Below are 23853 nucleotides of genomic sequence, written 5' to 3' on the forward strand. Positions count from 1 at the left end.
TCCCCTACGGCACTGCGTAGGATCCTACGGTCTTGGCGTGCATCCGTGCGTCGCTGCGGTCCGGTCCCAGGTCGACGGGCACGTGCACCTTCCGCCGACCACTGGCGACAACATCGATGTACTGTGGAGACCTCACGCCCCACGTGTTGAGCAATTCGGCGGTACGTCCACCCGGCCTCCCGCATGCCCACTATACGCCCTCGCTCAAAGTCCGTCAACTGCACATACGGTTCACGTCCACGCTGTCGCAGCATGCTACCAGTGTTAAAGACTGCGATGGAGCTCCGTATGCCACGGCAAACTGGCTGACACTGACGGCGGCGGTGCACAAATGCTGCGCAGCTAGCGCCATTCGACGGCCAACACCGCGGTTCCTGGTGTGTCCGCTGTGCCGTGCGTGTGATCATTGCTTGTACAGCCCTCTCGCAGTGTCCGGAGCAAGATTGGTGGGTCTGACACACCGGTGTCAATGTGTTCTTTTTTCCATTTCCAGGAGTGTAGATACATAAAGGGTAAGAAAAAAATTCTAGCTTGCTCAAACAAGAAACAGTTTTTTTTCTCTAATTTGTATACTGGTAGTGCTAAAATTTAACCTTTGCAGGTACGTTGAATTCAGTCATTCTGTCTCCTTGTAGCTTTGCAGTTTTCTCAAGCGAGTCCTAATTTGGATTCATTTATTACAAATGTCGTGGGAGACATTTGCTCAGTAAGAATTGGAATATATAGTAACATTCTCACTCGATGGAATGCTGTTTCACAATCAGTAAGATGCAATGTTAGTTATTTTGTGTACTTTTCTACTATCTGGGCCATGCTGAGTGCCGCGCGGGATTAGCCGAGCGGTCTTAGGCGCTGCAGTCATGGACTGTTCGGCTGGCCCCGGCGGAGGTTCGAGTCCTCCCTCGGGCATGGGTGTGTGTGTTTGTTCTTAGGATAATTTAGGTTACGTAGTGTGTAAGCTTAGGGACTGATGACCATAGCAGTTAAGTCCCATAAGATTTCACACACATTTGTACATTTTTTTGCCATGCTGAGTGTAATCTGTGCACGAATTATTTTTGCGGAAGCTACTTTGCACATCATTTATGAATGTTTCTACTATTCCACTCACCCGTCTTTGAATTAATTTGGCGACCTGAATCTCGTTACCACCAAACGCAAAACTACTGGCATTACGGTCTCCCTCTCGGAATGTGCTTTGCGGTCAACAACCTTGGCAGCCATCGCGCAAGTCGATTTTTACAAGATTTCGCTGTCTGCGTAGTGAAATTCTTTATAAGTCATTGCCCGAAAACTCTTCGGCCTTTCTTCAATCGGTGAACATTTACTTTAAGTAAACCACAAATTTACAAAATCGATGATAAGCAGTTAGTAAACTTTATTTCTTTACGAGTTCAGTTTGATGTGTGCTGCAGTTTTCGCTCGTGATGGTTCCTGTAACAGTTCTGTCACTATATTTCCTAGTAACATACAGTCAACGACAACCCTTCGGACTGATAAATTACCTAGCCAACATTTCGGCAACCTATGACTTTGTTTCGTTGAGACAATTCCTCTCGGCAAATGAGCCACCATAGACGGATCAGGAAAAGTGCGAGTGGCACACACTGTTCCCTGTTATGCTACAAGGGCTGGACGAGAGAGAGAGATTCAGGTACTCCAGTAACCAGACCGAATAATTTTAATTGTACGTGGAACCTTCAGAAATCGGTGTTACACACTTGCCTGAGGAACAAAGGCACACGTTTGGTTTAACCTGTCTGAACGTGCAATTGTACAAAAACACACACACTCAACAGATGGCCACAAATGATGATACTCAAAACCAAAATAATTCAGCTACACATCCTGGAACTTCAGTACCAAAATCTAAGAAACCTTTAAACAATGCCATAGTATACTTCCTTTAAGAGAAATTAATGTGCCTAAAATAACCTATCAGATAAGAAAAAAATCAAGAAATTTCAGAAAGAAATTAATTAAGGAACCATGTACAATGGCGCATCCAAGTATCATGAGGCAGAGCTATAAACTATGAATTAGAGCTTTTGTATTCGTGTAAATAAAAAGTTAAATAAACTGAAAATCCTAAGAGATAAACATAAGTGGTGATCAAAAAGTAGAAAACTAGAAATTTTCGAAGCGGGAAATGATGCTAAGCATTCTGCACGACTAGGCCTGTATGTGTGTTAAAGTACAACAAAGTATATAGTTCTCATCTGTCCAGTTCATTACATTTTTTGCAAAACATCGCAAAAATTCGATTACTTCTCATTGCTTGAAAGGCTTTGGCATGTATAAGTCTGGGAAAAGACTGCACTAAGTGGTGCAAGTTCTTCGTGTTTCAATGCGGGTAGTTTTCGCAAGATAGCAGTTGACAAGCAGAGCGTTCGTCCCGTGCCTAGAGCTAACACGTTTCTGACACAGGTATTAGTGCTATCGGCAACTGGCAAACACGCGATGCGGAGTTCCCTACACACACAACTTAGTCGCCTACACTGGAAGAGGCCGATCCAAAACGCGCTTTACGAGGAATTAGCCCAACGAAACAGATTAAGCTCCGAATCTACAAATTTCGGTCTCTCTGCTGACGTTCGGAGGGAAAAACGCGGAGGCATAACATTACTGCAAGTACCGAAAAACCAGAAGATTCAAAGATTTTTGGCACCTTGCTGCCGGACGGAAAGAAATATTCCTTTCTCTGTAGACCTCCTAATCACCATGCATTAGCCAACTGCAGAGCTATGGGATTCAAATGGTTCAAATGGCTTTGAGCACTATGGGACTTAACATCTGAGGACATCAGTCCTCTAGAACTTGGAACTACTTAAACCTATCTAACCAAAGGACATCACACACATCCATGCCCGAGGCAGGATTCGAACCTGCGACCGTAGCAGTCGCGCGGTTCCGGACTGAAGCTCCTAGAACCGCTCGGCCACCGCGGCCGGCGCTAGGGGATTAATAGAGCTTGAAGTTCTTCTGGTACGTTAGCGACTGTCATTGAAATGACTTCGAAAATCGCCGTCCGTAAAGCGGGAGGTCAGAAAGAATGGTGACGGCTGCCAGTGAAAAATCTGGCGCCAACGGGTCAAGCATAAACGCACTGATAAATGAATATCTGACTTTTATAGCTGAACTCTGATGATTAATAAGCCATTCCCGAAGAAATGATAATTCCCCTCCCCCCTCTCCGACCCCTCTCCTGAAAAAAAGGCTTGTAAATCTAACAAACTCAGCAATAAAAGAGAAAAATGGCAGATAAAGTAGCTATATGTGACTGTGTAATTGTTTACGCTGTCATGGCACCCCCTGTCGCTACAAAAGGATGACGCAAGTCAGTTGCTCGATAAGTCAGGCGAAGTGAGGCGACCGTCCTCTGCAGAGGTAAATATACACTCTCACTCTCATCCGATACTTTCCCCTCTTGGGGAAGTGTGTTGGGGAGCTTGTAGCCTTTCGGCTTTTACTCCACGTGTTTACTTGTGTGTGTGTGATTATTTCTGTGATTTTTAGGTGTCTGCGTAATGTGATGAATGTTCTGTGTGTGTCTGGTACTTGCCTGAGGTTGGCGAGATGATTTGTATTATGGGGGAGGGAGGAAGATTAGGGATTGGATATGGGGATTTTCTCTTCGACTTAGTCGTCGAAGATCGTCATTAGGTGTTTGTGCTTGTCGCGGGACATGTCATACCGACCTAGGGAGTGGATGAGGGCGTTTCCTTATCTGGAAGAGCCTTCATTGAAGGCCCTTGCCAGATCTTGGAAGCGCTCTTTTAGGAGTGGGTTTTCAGCTGCGGCGTGCAGAACGTCGGTGGGGAATCTCAGGGGTAGATGCAGTGCTCTCCTGAGGGAGCGGTTCTGCAGCCTCTGGAGTTTGTCCAGGTGCTGCTTTGCTGCGTGTCCCCAGACAGGGCATGCATACTCCATTACTGGCCGTATAAGGGCCTGATAAACATTCACTCCTACAGAGCAGAGAAGGGAACTGGATGTATTGAGGAGTGGGTATAGGATGGACATTCTGGCACAGATCTTCCTGCGGACCTCGTCTATGTGGGGTTTCCACATAAGACGAAGAGTCCAAGGTTACGCCAAGATACTTGATGGTTCTGCGCCAGGGGAGGTGAATACAGAAGCAGAAGAATGTTGGAGAGGAGCGCGAGACAACATTTTATTTGCAATGTCTGCTAGCTTTTGTGGCCATAATATCTTCTCTGCGACGATGACAGAAGGTGAAGAAATGAATTAAAATATGTGCCACAAGCAGGACTTTTGCTTACTACGCAGATGTGCTAGCCATTACACCACCACAGCGGTATAACTGATGCAGTTGCACAGCCTACCCTGGTTCAGTGCTCTCCCTATCACAAACTTGACACCTTCAGCCTATTTTCTCCTATTTAAATCGTCAGTATGGCCCTCTCCGGTATTGGAGTAGCACCCCAGCTATTCCAATAACGAAGAGCCCCGGTAATACTAACGATTTAAGAAGCGGAAAAGTAGGCTGAAGGTGTCAGTTGAAGTTTGTGTTAGGGAGGACACTGAACTAGGGTAGTCTGTGCAGTGTAATTGTTACGGTAATGTAATGGCTAGCAAAACTGCCCAGTATGCAGTAGACCTCGGTTCATCTCCCAGCTGTGGCACAAATTTTAATTCATTTCTTCAGCTTCTGTCATTATCGTAGATAAAGTTGAGACTCATATGTCTCAAGGAAAATTTAATTCAACCAGATTAATATCTTCTCATTGATTATTAGGGACCGTCGTTTCCTCCTTCTATCCCACCTGTAACCTCGAATTTCGCAATCCTCTGTTGCGATCTTTTCCATTCACCCACAAGATTTCACTTTAGTTCGTCTTATTAAATGATTAGTAGCTTCAAAACGACACCACCTGGAAAAGCAAGAAAGATAGCCATTTCAATGAAGTGTCTGTATGTCAGATCGTTTCAAAAATTGTTTTTATGGAAGTACGTAAGAGTGTTGTTGTACCTTGATAATAGTGTACTTAGGAACATACGATGATTCTTGCTCGGTATTGGCCGAGGTGGTGCAGTGCTTCCCACAATGAGCTCGCTTTCGGGAGGAGGATGATGATGATTCAAAACCGCGTCGAGCCATCCTGATTTATGTTTTTCGTCATTTGCCTAAATCGCTCCGGGCAAACGCCGGGATGGTTCCCTTTGGAAGGGCACGGCCGATTTCTTTTTCCATCCTTAAAACAATCCGAAGCTGTAATCCATCCGTAATGATCTCGATATCAACGGGATGGTAGACCCTAACACCTACCTTTTTTTTTCCTGGTCGGTATTTCACTCTATTGACCGATTTTAGAATCACATGAAGGCGTGAGTGGCAAAGAGCGCCGAACGCAATTTCTACTGATTTTGTTGTGCGAGAGGAGGATGTGTTCTGTCCATTGTTTGTAAACATTTTCAGAGCTACAAAAATTGTTCAAATGTGTGTGAAATCTTATGGGACTTAACTTGGTTCAAATGGCTCTGAGCACTATGGGACTCAACTGCTGGGACTTAACTGCTACGGTCATCAGTCCCTAAGCTTACACACTACTTAACCTAAATTATCCTAAGGACAAACACACACACCCACGCCCGAGGGAGGAGTCGAACCTCCGCCGGGACCAGCCGCACAGTCCGTGACTGCAGCGCCCTAGACCGCTCGCACAGCTACATATTTAAGTGCTGTATAATATATTAAAGCTGTTTGAGGATAATGTTAATTCTTCAGTTACAGAATGTTTTAGTGAGCAAAATTCTATGTATTTTTAAAACTACTTATATCACGTGTGAATGGTTAAGCCACACTTCGTCAGTTGTTCGGCATCTTGTACCTTGAAACGGAAGAAGTTCTTCAAAAATGGAGCATGTTACACTTGCAAATTAAATGAGTTTCTTCCACGTCTTAACAATTTTATCTGTATTGAAAATAAATACTTGTATTAGTTTTCAGCATCTTTTATTTCCAAATGTATTTAACTTGCAAATGGTTTTTGTAACACTTCTCCTTAATTTGATTTCACTTACTGATTATAAATTTCTGAGAACGTACGTTTGAAGCACAGTATTGGATGGTAGCGAAACACTAACGGCGGGATAAATGAAACTGAAGAGAATCGAAGCATTTGTGATGTGGTGCTTTGGACGAATCTTGAAATTCGGGAGGACTGGTAAGGTAAGAAATGAGGAAGTTCTACGCATACTCTGCGAGGAAAGGGCTATACGGAAAACAGTGGGAAGAAGAAGCGACAGGATGATAGAACATTTTTTAAGACAACAGGAAATAACCTCCATGGTATGAAACTTCCTGGCAAATTAAAACTGTGTGCCGGACCGAGACTCGAACTCGGGACCTTTGCCTTTCGCGGGCAGGTACAGCACTTGCCCGCGAAAGGCAAAGGTCCCGAGTTCGAATCTCGGTCCGGCATACAGTTTTAATCTGCAGGAAGTTTCATATCAGCGCACACTCCGCTGCAGAGTGAAAATCTCATTCTGGAACGTCCATGTACTAGGGAGAGCTGTAGAAGGTAACGCTGCAGACGCAGGCAGAGATCAGGACAGATCCAGCAAATAACTGAAGATGTGAGTTGCGATTACTACTGTTTGACACAAGAGAGGAATTCGTGACGGGCCATAGAAAACAGGAATGATGACAAAAAAAAAAAAAAAAAAAAAAAAAAAAAAAAAAAAAAAAAAAAAAAGAACGCTGGTTAGTGTGGTTAGTGGTTGTAATATACTACAGACAGACTATCAAATAACAGTTTTTACAAGGTTTTCTCGATTGTAGCTCTTTTGAATTTCAGAACTCTTTTACACATTTGGAATTATCTTAGTCTTCAAGAGTAATTTTTGAGATCATAGAAGTAGACCGCAGCACACGAAAAGTGAATGCTATCGTTTAAAACTGAAAGAAATTACTCTTCAATTACAGGGCTGGCTAGACGCACAAGTGTGAAAACCGTTTCAATGTACAAAACGCTACCCTAAAGGCGAGGTCTCCTCCACCTGTGAATAATCATTAATGAGCTCGAGCTTATGGGAATTTAAATCACTGTCTTCCTTTCTTCTTTCGAAACGTGCATCCAGTGCCATAAATATTGTCCCACCTTGCTCAATAGCTCTCCCAATCATTCTCCGACTAAACTAGCATTGTCTCTAACGATCTCGAAGTCGACAGAAAGTAAATCTAAATCCACGTGTTTGCCTACCAAGCACTGGGCCAGGGTTTTCCATCAGAGTATCTCTTCAGGAGATGCTAATTTTATGAATGAAATCTGTGAAAGTTGTGGAAGTTACATATTAACCGTGTGATCGAAATATCGAAAACGCTGGAAGAAAGAAAAGTGGAAAATATAAATACGAGGGCTATTCAGAAAGTAGGGAACGTTTTGGCATTAAGGAAAACTAAGAACAAGAAATACATTTTATTATATACATCTGAAAGAGCGACTGACATACTACTTTTCCACATACTCACCAAACACACTGAGGCACTTATCATAGCGGTGGACAAGCTTTGAAAGACCTTCGTCGTAAAATTCTGCCGCCTGACACTTCAGCCAGTGAGTCACACCCGCCTGGAGTTCTGCATCGTCATCAAAGCGCTGCGTTGCCAGCCAGTTCTTCATCTTGGGTGCAAGATCGGGGCAATAGGGTGGATGAGGGAAAATTTCCCATTTGAATGAATTAAGGAGTTCTTTAGTGCGGTCTGTCGTGCAGAAACAAAATTTTGGATATCAGCTTTCCTCGGCGTTTGTTTTGAACTGCTCTTCTAAGGCTGTGCAAAGTTTGACAGTACCGGACAGAATTTATGGTTGCTCTACGTTCGAGAAAATCAATAATAAGCATACCTTGCCTATCCCAAAACACTGTCGCCATCAACTTCCTTGCTGACAAGGTTTGCAAACATTTTCTTGATTTTTTTTTTTTTTTTTTTTTTTTTTGGGGGGGGGGGGGGGGCTCATGTGCCCCCACTCCATGGACTGTAATTTTGTCTCGCAATCGACGTCTTTCACCCAAGTCTCGTCACTGGTTACGATTCGATCCAGTAATGAATCACCATGTTTGTAGTAGGCCTCCAGAAATGTCAACGTTGCCCCCATTCGTTGTTGTTTATGGTGCTCTGTAAGTATTTTGGGCACCCATCGTGCACAACATTTGTGGTAGCCTGGCTTTCGAGTCACATTTCAAAGTCCGTGAAACATGTGGAAAAGAAAGACAAAGCTCCGTTATTGTGAAGCGACGGTTTTCACGAATCGTTTCATCAACTTTAGCGACAAGATCGTCACTCACAATGCTCGGGCCTACACTTTCTCTTCATCATGAACGTTGGTTGGGCCATTTTTAAACAGCATGCACCATTTCCGGACGGAACATTCACTCATTACGTTGTTTCCGTACACTTCGCAAAGTTCACGATAAATTTCTATGGGTTTTAGGTTTTTTGCCAACAAAAACCGTATCACAGACCGCACCTCACGACTGGTGGGATTTTCGATTGCAGCGCACATTTCAAACTCGAATATCGAAAAAACCAGACGCGCAGAGGCGTTCCGCTGTCACGGATGGATGACAACTGAGCTGCCGAGCACGCACATGTCAAAATTACGCGATCGGCGCGCGCCTAGCGGCGTCAGACGGAAACATTCCCTACTTTCTGAATAGCCCTCGTACAATAATACAGAAATAAAACTAGAATATTACCAAAATTAACTTAGAAAATTATGGAAATAAAGCTAGAAAATTACAAAAATGAAACTAGAAAAAAGATGATTTGTCAAGCACATATAAAAATTTGAGAACTGGAACTAACTTAGCAGACATAAAATACGGGAAATTATAATAAGCCATCTCTAGAAAAGAAAGTGGTGGTTTGTACGATTTGATGCGCTGCACTTGTTTCGGCCATGTTGAGGGGGGAGGGGGGGGGGGGGGAGATGGCTGTAGTTAGTAAAACAGGCAACAATATCATCACACTAAAGTTTCATCTGAACCCTCAGCTAACATTCTGTTGTTTTTATTTCCATTTGTCTACACTTTTGTACGTAGTGAGCCTTTTGCACACCAGTGGTTCCCCAGAAAGAATGAGTAACGTGTCTTCCGTCGCCACTGCTACACATGTGCGTGGTGCAAACTAATATTCCGCTTCGACTTTCTGCACGGGTGCCTTGTGTCCTACGAATGCAAGTGTCACAATCTGCGTTAAATGAATGTCTACAGTTGTCTCTTCAATAGGAAGTAATTCGCAGTGCAAAGCAGTGGTGTCGTGCTAGCCGAAGCCATACAGTTTTTTTCGAGTAGCATGCTACGCAGAAGCCACAGTAAGGAATATCAAGTTCCGTTTGTTGAAAACAGTGCTGACCGTGTCGTCTACCCATAGCCGCGCACAACGGTTCCGGATAAGAAAATAACAAATGTGTAACCAATGTCTATCTCATAGTTTGTTTTCATGATGAGGTAATTTCTTGTGGGCTTCGCTTACGAAAAAAAAAAAAAGTTTGTTGACGAAATGGACATTTGGTCTTCCTGTACGTGTAGCTCGCTGGGTAGGTAACTTTCAAAGTGTTTTAGCCGCCTCGTTTTCTGTGGGCTGTTTAAGAAAACGTGATTTTCTGTATTACCGAAAATACTGCTTGTAACGCCATAACTGTTTGTTGGGAGTACACAAAGCTAATGACTTGTGGCACGCTTTTAATCGCGAACGTACAATCATAGTTTCTTACATTTAATTAAGAATATCATATTTCAAACCACGAGGAACTGCACGCAACTGAGTATAGCTTTCATGTCACTAGCGACGTTCTTGTAATCAAAATAGAACGCATAAGGCTTAGGAAACATACCGCTATTTTCAGTCTCATGTGTCAAGTGCGATTGGAACACGATTTTCCCAGTTCGTTAAGTGCAACTGAAATGTTTTCTAAATCGTTAAGTTCAGCTCTGAAGCAGTCTAAACTCAATGTGAAAAACTCTTGGTGATCGTGCAGCGACGTCACAAGAACTTAGATTACATTCAGCAGTTTCCACACCAAATTATTCTCAGAGATGTTTTATGAAAGTACCTGACTGCTGTCGGTAATTATGTACATCGTATGTTAGCTTGTCCTGGTGTGTAGAGTCCCCCACAGTTCCAACCAGCACATGGGTGTATGTTATTTTAAAGCAGAGGCAATCTATAAGCAGCACGTTCTTACATAGTTTTCTTCCGTGCTCCGCGACCGTTTCAGCTCCTTGTGAACGCTCGACGGATGCAGATCGTAGAGGCACGAGCTGACCGAGAACTGGCGAGATACAGGGCTGTTCTGAGTCTGGAAATAGGAAAATCAGCACCAGTAAATTATCTGCTACCAGCAGCGACCACTCACCTAATAAATAACTTGTCTATGTCATCGCAATAAAATATCTACCGATGAAAGAATTCCATCATGTAATCATCATCCCAGTAGAAAGTGAACAGTCACGAGAAAACAGAATAAAAACTTATTCATACTATCATTTCACTACAACAGGAAGATTTCTGTTACTATACGGGGTGATTCGCGAAGATATGCAAATATTTTAATATGTTATTCTACAAGTAAAACTAAAGAAAAAAGTTGATATAAATATAGGTCCGCAAATGTTTAGTTACGTAGTTACGGCTAATAAAAGATTTTGCCTGAAATTTAGCAACTTCGCTAATATGAAGCCATCGCAAAACTGCACGAGATTAATGTAAAGCACGATTTCCATTTATTTTGTTGTTATTGGTCTGGTGAATCTAATAAAACATGTCCCAAACGTGTATCTGCAGTAGTTTTCTAGAACATCCAGAGAAGCAAAGATTATTACACAAGGAAATTTGTTTACTTTCCATCAAGAATGTAGAAACGTTAATGTGATTTATAGAAACCGTTGGTGAGTTGTGTCAGTCGTTTCCAACTTAGAAACGGGTTAGTTTTCTGTATTGTTCAGTGAAAGAACGTAACAACAACAATGTATTTAAGTGAAACCACATTGTAACTTTTGTAGTTCGTAGATTATTTATGAAATAGGGATGCCTTTCAAATTTACGTCAGAGGAATACGGCAAATGTGACGGTAATGCTACGACTGCAGTTAACGAATATCGCGTACGTTACACAACTCGGAGGATTCCGAATGCACGAACCATTACTGGAGTATTTCGAATGTTACTGGAGACACGTTTATAATCACTACGAGCGCTCGATACGTGAAGACGATGATGATGATATTATGGATGGTTCAACGTATCCCGGGTACCAGTAGACGACGAAGCGAATTTACCGAAGTTGCTACACTTCAGGCAAAACTTTTATTAGCCGTAACTCCGTAACTAAACATTTTCGGGCTTATGTTTACATGAACTTTTTTCTTTAGTTTTACTTGTAGAATGACAAATTAAAATATTTGCATATCTTCGTGAATCGCCCTGTATACTGCTATGCGAAACTTAAGGACGAGATAAGTAAACTAGTAATATAACATATTAACAGCTCGGTGGAAATGAATGAAAGTGCGTGGGTACGCTGCCAGAGGTCTCCCGGACGCGCGCAGGTAGTTGGATGTCAAATTATGTGAGATCACCATGCCAAATGGAGCTGGCCCCGCAACAGGATGCAGCTGAATGAACGGAAAAAGACACTGTGTGTCAATCCAAGAGCAGTTACAGTGCACAGTGGTGTTGTTTTTGATTGAAACGTGGCCCGGAGACTACATTTGGATGACTTCACAGGGGGACGAATCATCTGGAAAGTGGAAGAAGGACGAAGTGCGACAAGTATAGCTTAGGGATTTCGATATTGCTCACAGCAGTGTTTCATGTGCATGGGGAGCGTTCCGGACCACTAACACTGCTGCCCAAAGATTAGGAGATGGTCGACCACGGTCAATCAAAGCGGCAGACAACCACTGCAACGGGTAAGAAAGAAATCACGACAAACAATGAGTGAGATTGAAACCACACTTAAAAGGACTGCCAAAACCGCTCCAAAGTGACTCGACTACTGCGTACCGGTGATCTCTTTATCCGACGTCTAGTACGAGGGTCACTTCAAAAGAAATGCACATTATTTTTGTAAAAATACAGTTTTCAGTCTGCGTGTGTGAAAGTTTTACAGTGTGTGGATACATCCTTCCCGCTTGTTTTCAAACTTAGTTCAACCTGTTCCCGTGAGTGGCGCCGTCACAGCATGTCTTCAAGATGGCGGCTACACTTGTTCGTTAGAAGCAACGTGCTGTCATAGAATTCGCGTGCTGTGAAAACGAGACTGTGGGAAACATCCACAAGAGGTTGAAAAAGGTGTATGGAGATGCTGCTGACGATCGAAGTACAGTTACTCGGTGGGCAAGCAGGTTACGTGACGAAATCGGGCACGGCAATATTGAGGATTGTCCTCGCAGCGGCAGGCCTCATACTGCACACACTCCAGACAATGTGCAGAGAGTTAAGGAATTGGTGACTGCTGACAGACGCATCACAGTGAACGAATTGTCACGCTACGTGGGGATAGGGAAAGGAAGTGTTTGCGGTATGCGCCAGGTGGGTTCCCAGGATATTGATAGTGGCTCACAAAAAGAAACAAGAAAAACGGTATGCAGCGAACTTTTGGAACAGTACGAGAGTGGTGGAGATGAATTTCTTGGAAGAATTGTGACAGGTGATGAAACATGGCTCCATCATTTTTCACCAGAGACGAAGAAGCAATCAATGGAGTTGCATCATGCAAATTCACCCAAGGAAAAAAAAAATTCAAAACCACACCTTTTGCTGGAAAAGTAATGGCTACGGTGTTTTTCGATTCCGAAGGACTCTTGCTTGTGGACATCATGCCAAGTGGAACCACCATAAATTCTGATGCATATGTGACGACACTGAGGAAACTTCAAGCTCGACTGAGTCGTGTTCGACCACATCGGCAAAAGCAGGATGTTTTGCTGTTGCACGACAATGCACGGCCACATGTCAGTGAAAAAACCATGGAAGCGATCACAAAACTCGGATGGACAACACTGAAACACCCGCATTACAGTCCTGACCTGGCTCCATGTGACTATCATCTCTTTGGAAAACTGAAAGACTCTCTTCGTGGAACAAGATTTGAAGATGATGACTGCCTTGTGCACGCTGCCAAACAGTGGCTCCAACAGGTTGGTCCAGAATTTTACCGTGCGGGTATACAGGCGCTGGTTCCAAGATGCCGTAAGGCAATTGAGAGGGATGGAAATTATGTGGAGAAATGAAAATATTGTTCCTAAAGGATGTATCTACACACTGTAAAACTTTCAAACATGTAAAATAAAAGATGGATTTAAAAAAAAAATAGTGTGCATATCTTTTGGAGTGACCCTCGTACGTTTGTTCCGTTCACAACCGATCGTAGGCTGCACCGTTTGCGAAAGAGCCAAGGGCATAGGCACTGGGCCAACGTGAAGTGGGGTCGATTGCTCTTCTCGGATGAGAACAGGTTCAGTCTAGTGATTCTGGCGCAGATAGGAATACGTAATGCACCCAGGAACATTGTGGAACATGATCGTTTTTGTGGTCTAGGTGATATAGTGCTGGGAAGGCATAACGATGCATGGGCGTACTGACCTCAAACCTTTGAACACGGTACACTCACCGGTAATTGTTATTGTGAGACTGTACTGCTTCTCCATGTGCGTCTTTTCAGGGGCACATTCGGCCCTGACTTCACTGTTATGGATGACAATGTGCGGCCGCATCGAACAGCGCATGTGGAGGAGCTCTAGGAACGAGAGGCTATTCGGTGAATGGGCTGACCTGCTCGCTACCGCGACTTAAATCCCATCGAGCACGTGGGGGATGCATTGTGGACGTACTGCAGCACGACCATCCACAAGAACTCCTTACAAGCGTTGTGCCCATCATGGGATCGCGTTGCAGAACATGCACTGCCGTGCAGCTTACCACACACCATAACATGTCCCAACTTTTGTCATGTCCAGGCGGCCATCATAAATCGCGGTGAATTCATTGTAATAACTATCTTTGAATAAAAGCGTCATTTATGATCATCTCATTGCGTATTTCAGTGGTAATACCGGTTCCCGTCAGATCACCGGAGTTAAGTGCTGTCGGGCTGGGCTAGCACTTGGATGGGTGACCATCAGGTCTGCGAGCGCTGTTGGCAAGTGGGGGGCTCTCAGCCCTTGTGAGGCCAATTGAGGAGCTACTTGACTGAGAAATAGCGGCTCCGGTCTCGTCAACCGACATACGGCCGGGAGAGCGGTGTGCTGACCATATACTCCTCCATATCCGCATCCAGTGACGCCTGTGGTCTGAGGATGACACGGCGACCGATTGGTACCATTGGGCCTCCCAAGTCCTGTTCGGATGGAGTGTTGTTTTAGTTCAGTTCATTGTGTATTTCTTCCACATACATTCTGTACTGCACTGTAGAAGATCTTTCCATGTATGGCCAAAATTTCATCGAGCTATGTTACTTGGTAGTGTCACATCATGCCAGTTAAGATTTTGTACACCAATGTGTGCGTATAGTCGGACGGGTTAACATATCCCTGGACTGGGTAGAACTATTCCGACGGAATTTCGTACACTTTTGTCTTACCTTGGGCGTAAGACACCCCTGTACCCCTGATACCTTTACGGGTGGGGCAGAGCCGTGAAAGAGGCGACATGTAAAATAACAGTCCCAACGACTTATAATTCCTAAGAAATCGAGGTGGATTTAAGAGAGGGTGTCAGCAAGCGCCAGTCTTGAATGACTAGCCTACAGAAAAAATATTGTGTGAGGAAAAAAAATTCTCTATAAGTTTGAGACAGCTAAATAGACAAGGACAGGTAATCAGCTAGCAAAAAAATAAACCTTTGGATTATTTGATTGACAATTTGCTAGTTCGTTACAACTACTTCCTTACCAGCAAATGCTCCGCTCAAAGAACATTAATTGGAAATAAAAATCGCTAAGAAATAAAAAGGCTATGTGAAATCCCATGTAAAGGAAAAGGAAATTTCAATGGACTCAAATTAATGCTGACAAAAAAGTTTTCACCGGAATAATACAGATATGGTACTCTGAAGTTACAGTCGATGTTGGGAATACATGGCAATAAAGAGAACCAAATTGTGTGAATACAGGTAATAACTAAAAATCAAAAGAACAAATTGTTTGTTTTTGCAAGATTCAACTAGCTGCACTTCTTACATGCAGCTGTCAGTCCCTGGAATACTCTTCCCAAAATAGTGAAACATGTTTATCTGAAAATCTATAAATTTTGTCTATGATAAAATTATAAGTGATGATCTGAGCGTATTAGGTAATCAAAACATTTCCATAACATACTCAAGTTTGACTATTAATAATTGTTAACATGGTTTATAACACAAATTCACGAATATTATCTCTCTAAGCTATTTATGAAATTTATTAGTTATTAATTAACAATTTAATGTTAGTAAACATTTTAAAGCCATTAAACTTCACCAAATAAGTAGAAGCAGCATTTTATTAAGAAAACTATTTAAAATATTGGCAAAATTATTTTGTTTGGCTTTTTAAAATTATAAGTTTAATAAACTACTTATTATTTTAAAAATATTCATTTGTCTGTTAACATTGTAATTACAGGCTCCTAGGGTATCGTTTTGCTTGATTTACTACTAAGTGAACGACAAATTGAAAAATTTGGAGACAAAAATTGTAAAGTTAATTTACATGTACTAAGAAATATTATGGACAATTTTGCAGTAATAATGTAATAATGCATAATCACTCTGTACTATGTGTGCGTATCTGTGTGTGGGCAAGCTTTAGTTCACCTCAAGTGATTATATGCTTTTATAATCATAATATACATCATAACTGAATTCAAGCTTTTGTAATTACATTGCATTATCTGGAATGTAGATGCTTTCAATAAAACCACAAGAAGATGCTAGAGCCGTGTCAACATGGCCAGTGAAAGCCTTAAAATCATTATGGTTTCATAAAAAAGACTTTCTCACGTGGACAACTTCATGTTAACGTTATAACAGTACCGTCAAACGCATGATTTCCTTTCACTTAACAGATGTCCAGCTTATCGTGTCTCAATATTTTTAAATACAACGAAATTTTCTTTTAAAAAAGATTTGGTAATATTTTGTTTTCTGACTACACATTCACAGAGAGTGGGTAACCAATCACCAATCCCTAACTCCATATCATTTGCCAATACAGCTCTGATTAAGAAGTGCAGTATTACTTCATTAACAACGTTCAGTTTAGTGCAGCGTTGTATGTTGTTGTAAGCTAAACCAAATACTGGGTAATTAAAAATGAATGAAGCTTTAATTAATCTGAAACGCACGTGTCTGAACCACATTAAAAGTATGTATGTGGTGTAAATCTAGCATCTTGTTTGCAAATCTGTGCGGAAGTTATACGATACGTACAAAGCAAACTAATGACCTTGCGGTGTTAATAGCACTGCATATCGCCAGATCAGAGTAACAAGACTCTCCATTCAAGGACATCAAATGGAGATGGGAAAACAGGGAATGTCTCTAACAATGTTATCTGACATGTATCAACGCAGTGGCTTCGAAATTCCTTTAATCTCGCTGTCACTGTCTAACTCTTTCTTCGCAAGTTCATTGTATTTCATCTCAAAGACAGGAGCTTGCATCCTGTGTTCCCACCCTTCTCTGCAGAGATAGATCGCACACTCGAAACAAAAAAAAACTATCATAAACTACCAGATAAAGCAACGAGATATGACAGAATAGGAGCTGAGACTAACTCTCACGGAGAAAGAATCAAATTATATTTAGGAATGTGCTGAGTAGCCCCAGCTTTCATGCCCGTTAAAGCGGTCAGTATTAAATTACACTGACTATAAAGACGTACAGGTAGTTCTATATAGTGTGATCCCTCCCCCGTGTACAAACTCTACGGATTAATCGATGAGAGGATACTGAACAAAAATGGTCTAATGAACCACCCGATAATGGATGGTTTCCACTAGAGGCCATTTATTCAATAAAAAAAAATCGTGTGACTAGGGCCTCCCGTCGGGTAGACCGTTCGCCTGGTGCAAGTCTTTCGATGTGACGCCGGCGACTTGCGTGTAGATGGGGATGAAATGATGATGATTAAGACAACACAACACCCAGTCCCTGAGCGGAGAAAAAAAACCAGTGTGTTTACAAAAAGGCGGAACACATATCCTTTGATGTCTCTGAACTGTTGTAACGGATTTGAATTCATGAAACCACAAACAACACTGCACCCACTATCTGCCGTTATACGTCTCCACGATGACTGGTGGAATAACTCATTCGCACAAACCACCTAGCGGGAATGTCGGAATCTAGCGGGAATGTCTGAAACTAACGGTGCAAGGAGGTAATAAAACTTGAAGATATACTTCATGCAGTGCTTTATCACATATTTTTTGTAAGTTATTGACCCTTTTCACAATTAAAGGTTGCTTTTGTACACCGAATTTGTGAACATCCTGTACTTTCCGTTTTCATTTATACTGGGGGGGGGGGGGGGGTGCACCCATTGTACATCCAGCGACCAAGTCCCCATTCTATAGGGATGCCTGGATACTTTTGATCAGATAGCGTATGATCGTTACGTAGACTGAATGGAGGTAAACAGAACGCTGTCACAATCATAATTTGTCATGCTGTGTACAGACATGCTGCTATAGGCTGGATATCTGAAGGACACGACGATAAGTGATTGGACACAGTTCACGAGGAGGAAGAAAAGTAGAATTAGCTCTCCGAACCACGCGAATCAGGTGATTGTCTGCCGTTTCGTCATTTACGATGCCCGCACTGTCTGAAACTGGACGGAGAGCGGCCCATCAAATGACCAGAACGTGAGAGGGGCATTAAGATCGTAGCTTTCACTCCACCTTTCGTGCTTCCGTCATGAAGCAACGAACGAAGCCGCATCGAGGCAAAGGACAGTCTTCAAACATAAGCACACGACTTCCTTGTGTATTTATACCCACAGTTACACAACGCCTTTCTCCATTTTTAAGTGATACTAATTTGTTGAGCGATATTTTATACCCGTTACCCTTTCCTCTCTGACTGCCTCACTAAGGACTGAATAGACCAATGCTGTCACGTAATAAAAGAGTGACTTAATTTCATGCACAATAAACAATGTTTGAAGAATTTCAACAACTGACAATAATGATTTAATAACATTTTCCTAACATTTCTATCGTATTTAATAATCATACCCACACAGGAAATATCTTGTACTGGATGTAACTGGTGTAAATAAGTGCAGATATTTTTATTGGTGACTGGAGCGGTTTGCTGGCCGAAGTGGCCGTGCGGTTAAAGGCGCTGCAGTCTGGAACCGCAAGACCGCTACGGTCGCAGGTTCGAATCCTGCCTCGGGCATGGATGTTTGTGATGTCCTTAGGTTAGGTAGGTTTAACTAGTTCTAAGTTCTAGGGGACTAATGACCTCAGAAGTTGAGTCCCATAGTGCTCAGAGCCATTTGAACCATTTGAACTGGAGCGGTTTACTGAGCAACATTACATCAGCAATTACTTTATTTAAAAAAGTAAACTTCGCCCGAACAGGCCGTGAAAGCCCAACGGTACCGACCGACCGCCGTGTCATCCTCAGACCACACGTGTCATCCCCAGCCCACAGGCGTCACTGGATGCGGATATGGAGGGGCATGTGGTCAGCACACCGCTCTCCTGGCCGTATGTCAGTTTACGAGACAGATTTACTTTATTTGCAGACTAATACGAGGGTAATCCCAAAAGTAAGGTATTCTATTTTTTTATAAGTACAGAACTCTGTGTGGCAGTTGGTCGCACTGTTATGAAGAGTGCTTCACGCGCTTTGTGTAAACATCCGCACGACGCACTGAGGCGCTCGGTCTTGTCCAGGCAGCCGTTGAGAATGGAGCTCCCGTTGGATGTTACGGCCAAGTGCGAATTGCGCGCGGTTATTCGGTTTTTGAAAGCAAAGGGCACTGCGCCGATTGAAATCCATCGCCAGTTAACGGAAGGGTATGGTGAGTCGTGCATGTATGTCAAAAATGTTGGTAAATGTTGTAGAGAGTTTGCAGCTGGTCGGAACGAAATTCACTACGAACAAAGGAGCGGGAGACCGTCAGTTTCTGAGGAGTCAGTCTTCAAGGTTGAGCACAGCATGCGTGAAGATCGGCGGATCACCCTGGATGATCTCTGCGCGTTGGTTCCTGAGGTTTCCCGAAGCACCGCTCACAGAATTTTAACCGAAACATTGAACTACCGGAAGGTGTGCGCAAGATGGGTGCCACTCATGCTGACCGAGGGCCACATGCGGCATCGAGCTGATGCTTCCCGCGCATTTCTTCACCGCCTTGCAGCCCAACATGACAACTTTCTAGATTCAGTTGTCACGGGTGACGAAACCTGGGCATACGACTTTACACCTGAGACCAAGCAACAATCACGTCAGTGGCGGCATCCTTCTTCGCCAAAGCCGCGGAGCTGGCGGCGAACTGGTATAACATGGGCATACAAAAACTGGCACAGCGTCTACTAAAATGCACCGAAAGAAATGGTGATTATGTCTAAAAATAGATAATGTTCAAGCTGTAAACAGATGTAAACCATTGTAGAAATAAACAGGTCTGCGTATTTATAAAAAAAAGGGAGACCTTACTTTTGGAATTACCCTCGTAATTACGAGGTGCATTCAAGTTCTAAGGCCTCCGATTTTTTTTCTCCAGACTGGAAAGAGATAGAAACATGCGCATTGTTTTAAAATGAAGCCGCGTTCATTGTCAATACGTCCCAGAGTTGGCAGCACCGTACGGCAGATGGAATTCTACCGCCAGCGGCGAGAATGAGAACTGTTTTAAATACTTAAAATGGCGACGTTTTCCTTACTTGAACAGCGTGCAATCATTCGTTTTCTGAATTTGCGTGGTGTGAAACCAATTGAAATTCATCGACAGTTGAAGGAGACATGTGGTGATGGAGTTATGGATGTGTCGAAAGTGCGTTCGTGGGTGCGACAGTTTAATGAAGGCAGATCATCGTGTGACAACAAACCGAAACAATCTCGGGCTCGCACAAGCCGGTCTGACGACACGATCGAGAAAGTGGAGAGAATTGTTTTGGGGGATCGCCGAATGACTGTTGAACAGATCGCCTCCAGAGTTGGCATTTCTGTGGGTTCTGTGCACACAATCCTGCATGACGACCTGAAAATGCGAAAAGTGTCATCCAGGTGGGTGCTGACGGACGACCACATGGCTGCCCGTGTGGCATGTTGCCAAGCAATGTTGATGCGCAACGACAGCATGAATGGGTTCAAAAATGGCTCTGAGCACTATGGGACTCAACGTCTTAGGTCATAAGTCCCCTAGAACTTAGAACTACTTAAACCTAACTAACCTAAGGACATCACACACACCCATGCCCGAGACAGGATTCGAACCTGCGACCGTAGCGCATGAATGGGACTTTCTTTTCGTCGGTTGTGACAATGGATGAGACGTGGATGCCATTTTTCAATCCAGAAACAAAGCGCCAGTCAGCTCAATGGAAGCACACAGATTCACCGCCACCAAAAAAATTTCGGGTAACCGCCAGTGCTGAAAAAATGATGGTGTCCATGTTCTAGGACAACGAGGGCGTACTCCTTACCCATTGCGTTCCAGAGGGCACTACGGTAACAGGTGCATCCTACAAAAATGTTTTGAAGAACAAATTCCTTCCTGCACTGCAACAAAAACGTCCGGGAAGGGCTGCGCGTGTGCTGTTTCACCAAGCCAACGCACCCGCACATCGAGCCAACGTTACGCAACTGTTTCTTCGTGATAACAACTTTGAAGTGATTCCTCATGCTCCCTACTCAACTGACCTGGCTCCTAGTGACTTTTGGCTTTTTCCAACAATGAACGACACTCTCCGTGGCCGCACATTCACCAGCCGTGCTGCTATTGCCTGAGCGATTTTCCAGTGGTGAAAACAGACTCCTAAAGAAGCCTTCGCTGCTGCCATGGAATCATGGCGTCAGCGTTGTGAAAAATGTGTACGTCTGCAGGGCGATTACGTCGAGAAGTAACGCCAGTTTCATCGATTTGGGTGAGTAGTTAATTAGAAAAAAAAATCGGAGGCCTTAGAACTTGAATGCACCTCGTATAATCATTAAGAGTAATATGTCTTTAGGTTGGTCAGTAGTTCCAAGTACATGTGGCAAGAGCAAGCCATTAATGCTGATTTTCCCCTGAACAGCAGGTCCAGTATTGAAGAGTGACACTTGAATGCAAATTGGATCGTCTATGCGGACAAGTGTCGCCCACTTAAGGGTGCAGTTACGACCGTGTAGAAAGCGTTAGGTAGTAAATTATGAGACGTTTTTAGGGGAATACTGTTAGACTCAGAGAAAAAAAACAACGAACACACTAAAGTGTGTACAAATTAAGGTATCACATGTAACAATATCTGCCCTCATACCAGTTACATCCTGTATGACACAATGCCGTAATCTTTGTTGAAAAATATTTGTTTTTATTAATCGAGGCTGTTGGTAAAAATGTAATGGACTGGAGACATGTAACAAAATACGTAATCATTTACTGGAAGCTAGAGTCTTTGGCAAGCAATACCGTCGCAATAGCTTCGTATTGTTACCATCCAGCGTAGGCATAACAATGCACCATGTCATAGTATCATCCAAGAAGCAATGGTTTGCGGACATTAACATCCCTGGGACTTACAGGACTGCACAGAGTCGTGATGTGAATCAAATGGAACACGTTTGTGACGAGCCAGATCGTCGACTTCGCTCCAGACCCTGCCGTCCAATTACCTTCTCTTTTACAAACGAAAACCTGATCCGTTGTAGGCTCTATATCAATTTTCTTTATTTAATTTGTGACATTAGCTAATTTCGACACTACATCATTTTCAAGCACATACCTGACACACGCTTACATACGACTACATCACGTTTTACACTGTGTAAATATAAAATTCACCTTACGCACTTCTGTGACTGGATGTCATAATCCATAAATGCATGTGGACAGAGACCAGATCATAATGCTTCATGCTATCATGTGACGGTGTAGCATTATGATTTGGATCTTGTCCTCATGCATTAATTGTCGCCGGACGCCGGCTGCGGTGGCCGAGCGGTTCTAGGCACTTCAATCCGGAACCGCACGACTGCTACTGTCGCAGGTTCAAATCGTGCCTCGGGCATGGATGTGTGTGATGTCCTTAGGTTAGTTAGGTTTAAGTAGTTCTAAGTTCTAGGGGACTGATGATCTCAGATGTTAAGTCCCATAGTGCTCAGAGCCATTTGAACCATTTTTGACGCCTGACTTTTTAACCTATTCTTGCTTTAGAGCAGCGTTACTACTGGCGAGTTCCGAGTAACGCCCAAGTTTCTCTTGTTGCCACGTAAAATTTTGCTTCTTCTGCCAAAATACAGCGATGGTGGTTTCACCTATCACACTATTGAAGTTGCAGTTCTGTTACAAAATCCTGACCTCAGTGTACATGGGTGTTTCAGTTCCGTTAGGATTGCTTGTGTGATATTGCGAACTCCATTGCACTATTAGCGTCAGTTGCGGCGTTAGGAGCCCTTAAGTTCCAACAACAGCTGTGTAGAATGTCAAAGAGCTAGCATCGCTGCAGCAGCGTCCTGGCCTCAAATCTAACTGCTGTGTCGTCCGAACAAGACACAGGCATTGCAAAAGCACCACAAGCGCGAAGATGCGAGCTGGTGCCATTGCCATAGAGATTCGCCATTTGTGCGAGTTCCATCATCGCCAGAGGCGGCGCTGGGGATGAAGATACCGACGACTTCGCCACGGCCAACTGCCGGCCGAGTACAATCCCTCAGTGACCGGACGACAGCGGACAGAAGATACAAGAGCAGCTCTCGCCCACTTGGGTATAGATCATCGTCCAGGGCTGAATTAGACAGGGAACGTCGTTTAGTGAACTCTTAGACGTGTACATACAGTCGTTGTACATTGCATTTGCTATACAGTGTGGTCCATTGATAGTGACCGGGCGAAATATCTCACGAAATAAGCATCAAAAGAAAAAACTACAAAGGACGAAACTCGTCTAGCTTGAAGGGAGAAACCAGATGGCGCTATGGTTGGCCTGCTAGATGGCGCTGCCATATGTCAAACGGATATCAACTGCGTTTTTTTAAAATATGAACCCCCATTTTTTATTACATACTCGTGTAGTACGTAAAGAAATATGAATGTTTTAGTTGGACCACTTTTCTCGCTTTGTGATAGATGTCGCTGTAATAGTCACAAACATATGGCTCACAATTTTAGGCGAACAGTTGGTAACCTGTACGTTTTTTAAATTAAAATACAGAACGTAGGTACGTTTGATCATTTTATATCGGTTGTTCCAATGTGATACATGTACCTTTGTGAACTTATCATTTCTAAGAACACATGCCGTTACAGCGTGATTACCTGTAAATACCACATTAATGCAATTAATGCTCAAAATGACGTCCGTCAACCTCAATGCATTTGGCAGTACGTGTAACGACATTCCTCTCAACAGCGAGTAGTTCGCCTTCCGTAATGTTCACACATGCATTGACAATGCGCTGACGCATGTTGTCAGGCGTTGTCGGTGGATAACAACAGCAAATGTCCTTCAACTTTCCCCACGGAAAGAAATCCGGGGACGTCAGATCCGGTGAACGTGCGGGCCATTGTATGGTGCTTCGACGACCAGTCCACCTGTCATGAAATATGCTATTCGATACCGCTTCAACCGCACGCGAGCTAAGTGCCGGGCATCCATCATGTTGGAAGTACATCGCCATTCTGTCATGTAGCGAAAC

General features: G+C 43.4%; 1 protein-coding gene across 1 annotated transcript in view; it reads right to left on the reverse strand.

Annotated features, from left to right (window-relative positions):
- Positions 1-23853, reverse strand: part of LOC124619490 — an 880976-nt gene that overhangs the window by 742648 nt on the left and 114475 nt on the right. The window contains exon 3 of the mRNA XM_047145903.1: positions 10209-10322. Within this exon, the coding sequence (XP_047001859.1) occupies positions 10209-10322 (114 nt within the window). The remainder of the gene's footprint in view (positions 1-10208; positions 10323-23853) is intronic.

This window comes from Schistocerca americana, chromosome 6 (assembly GCF_021461395.2).
Source record: "Schistocerca americana isolate TAMUIC-IGC-003095 chromosome 6, iqSchAmer2.1, whole genome shotgun sequence".
Classification (NCBI taxonomy): domain Eukaryota; kingdom Metazoa; phylum Arthropoda; class Insecta; order Orthoptera; family Acrididae; genus Schistocerca; species Schistocerca americana.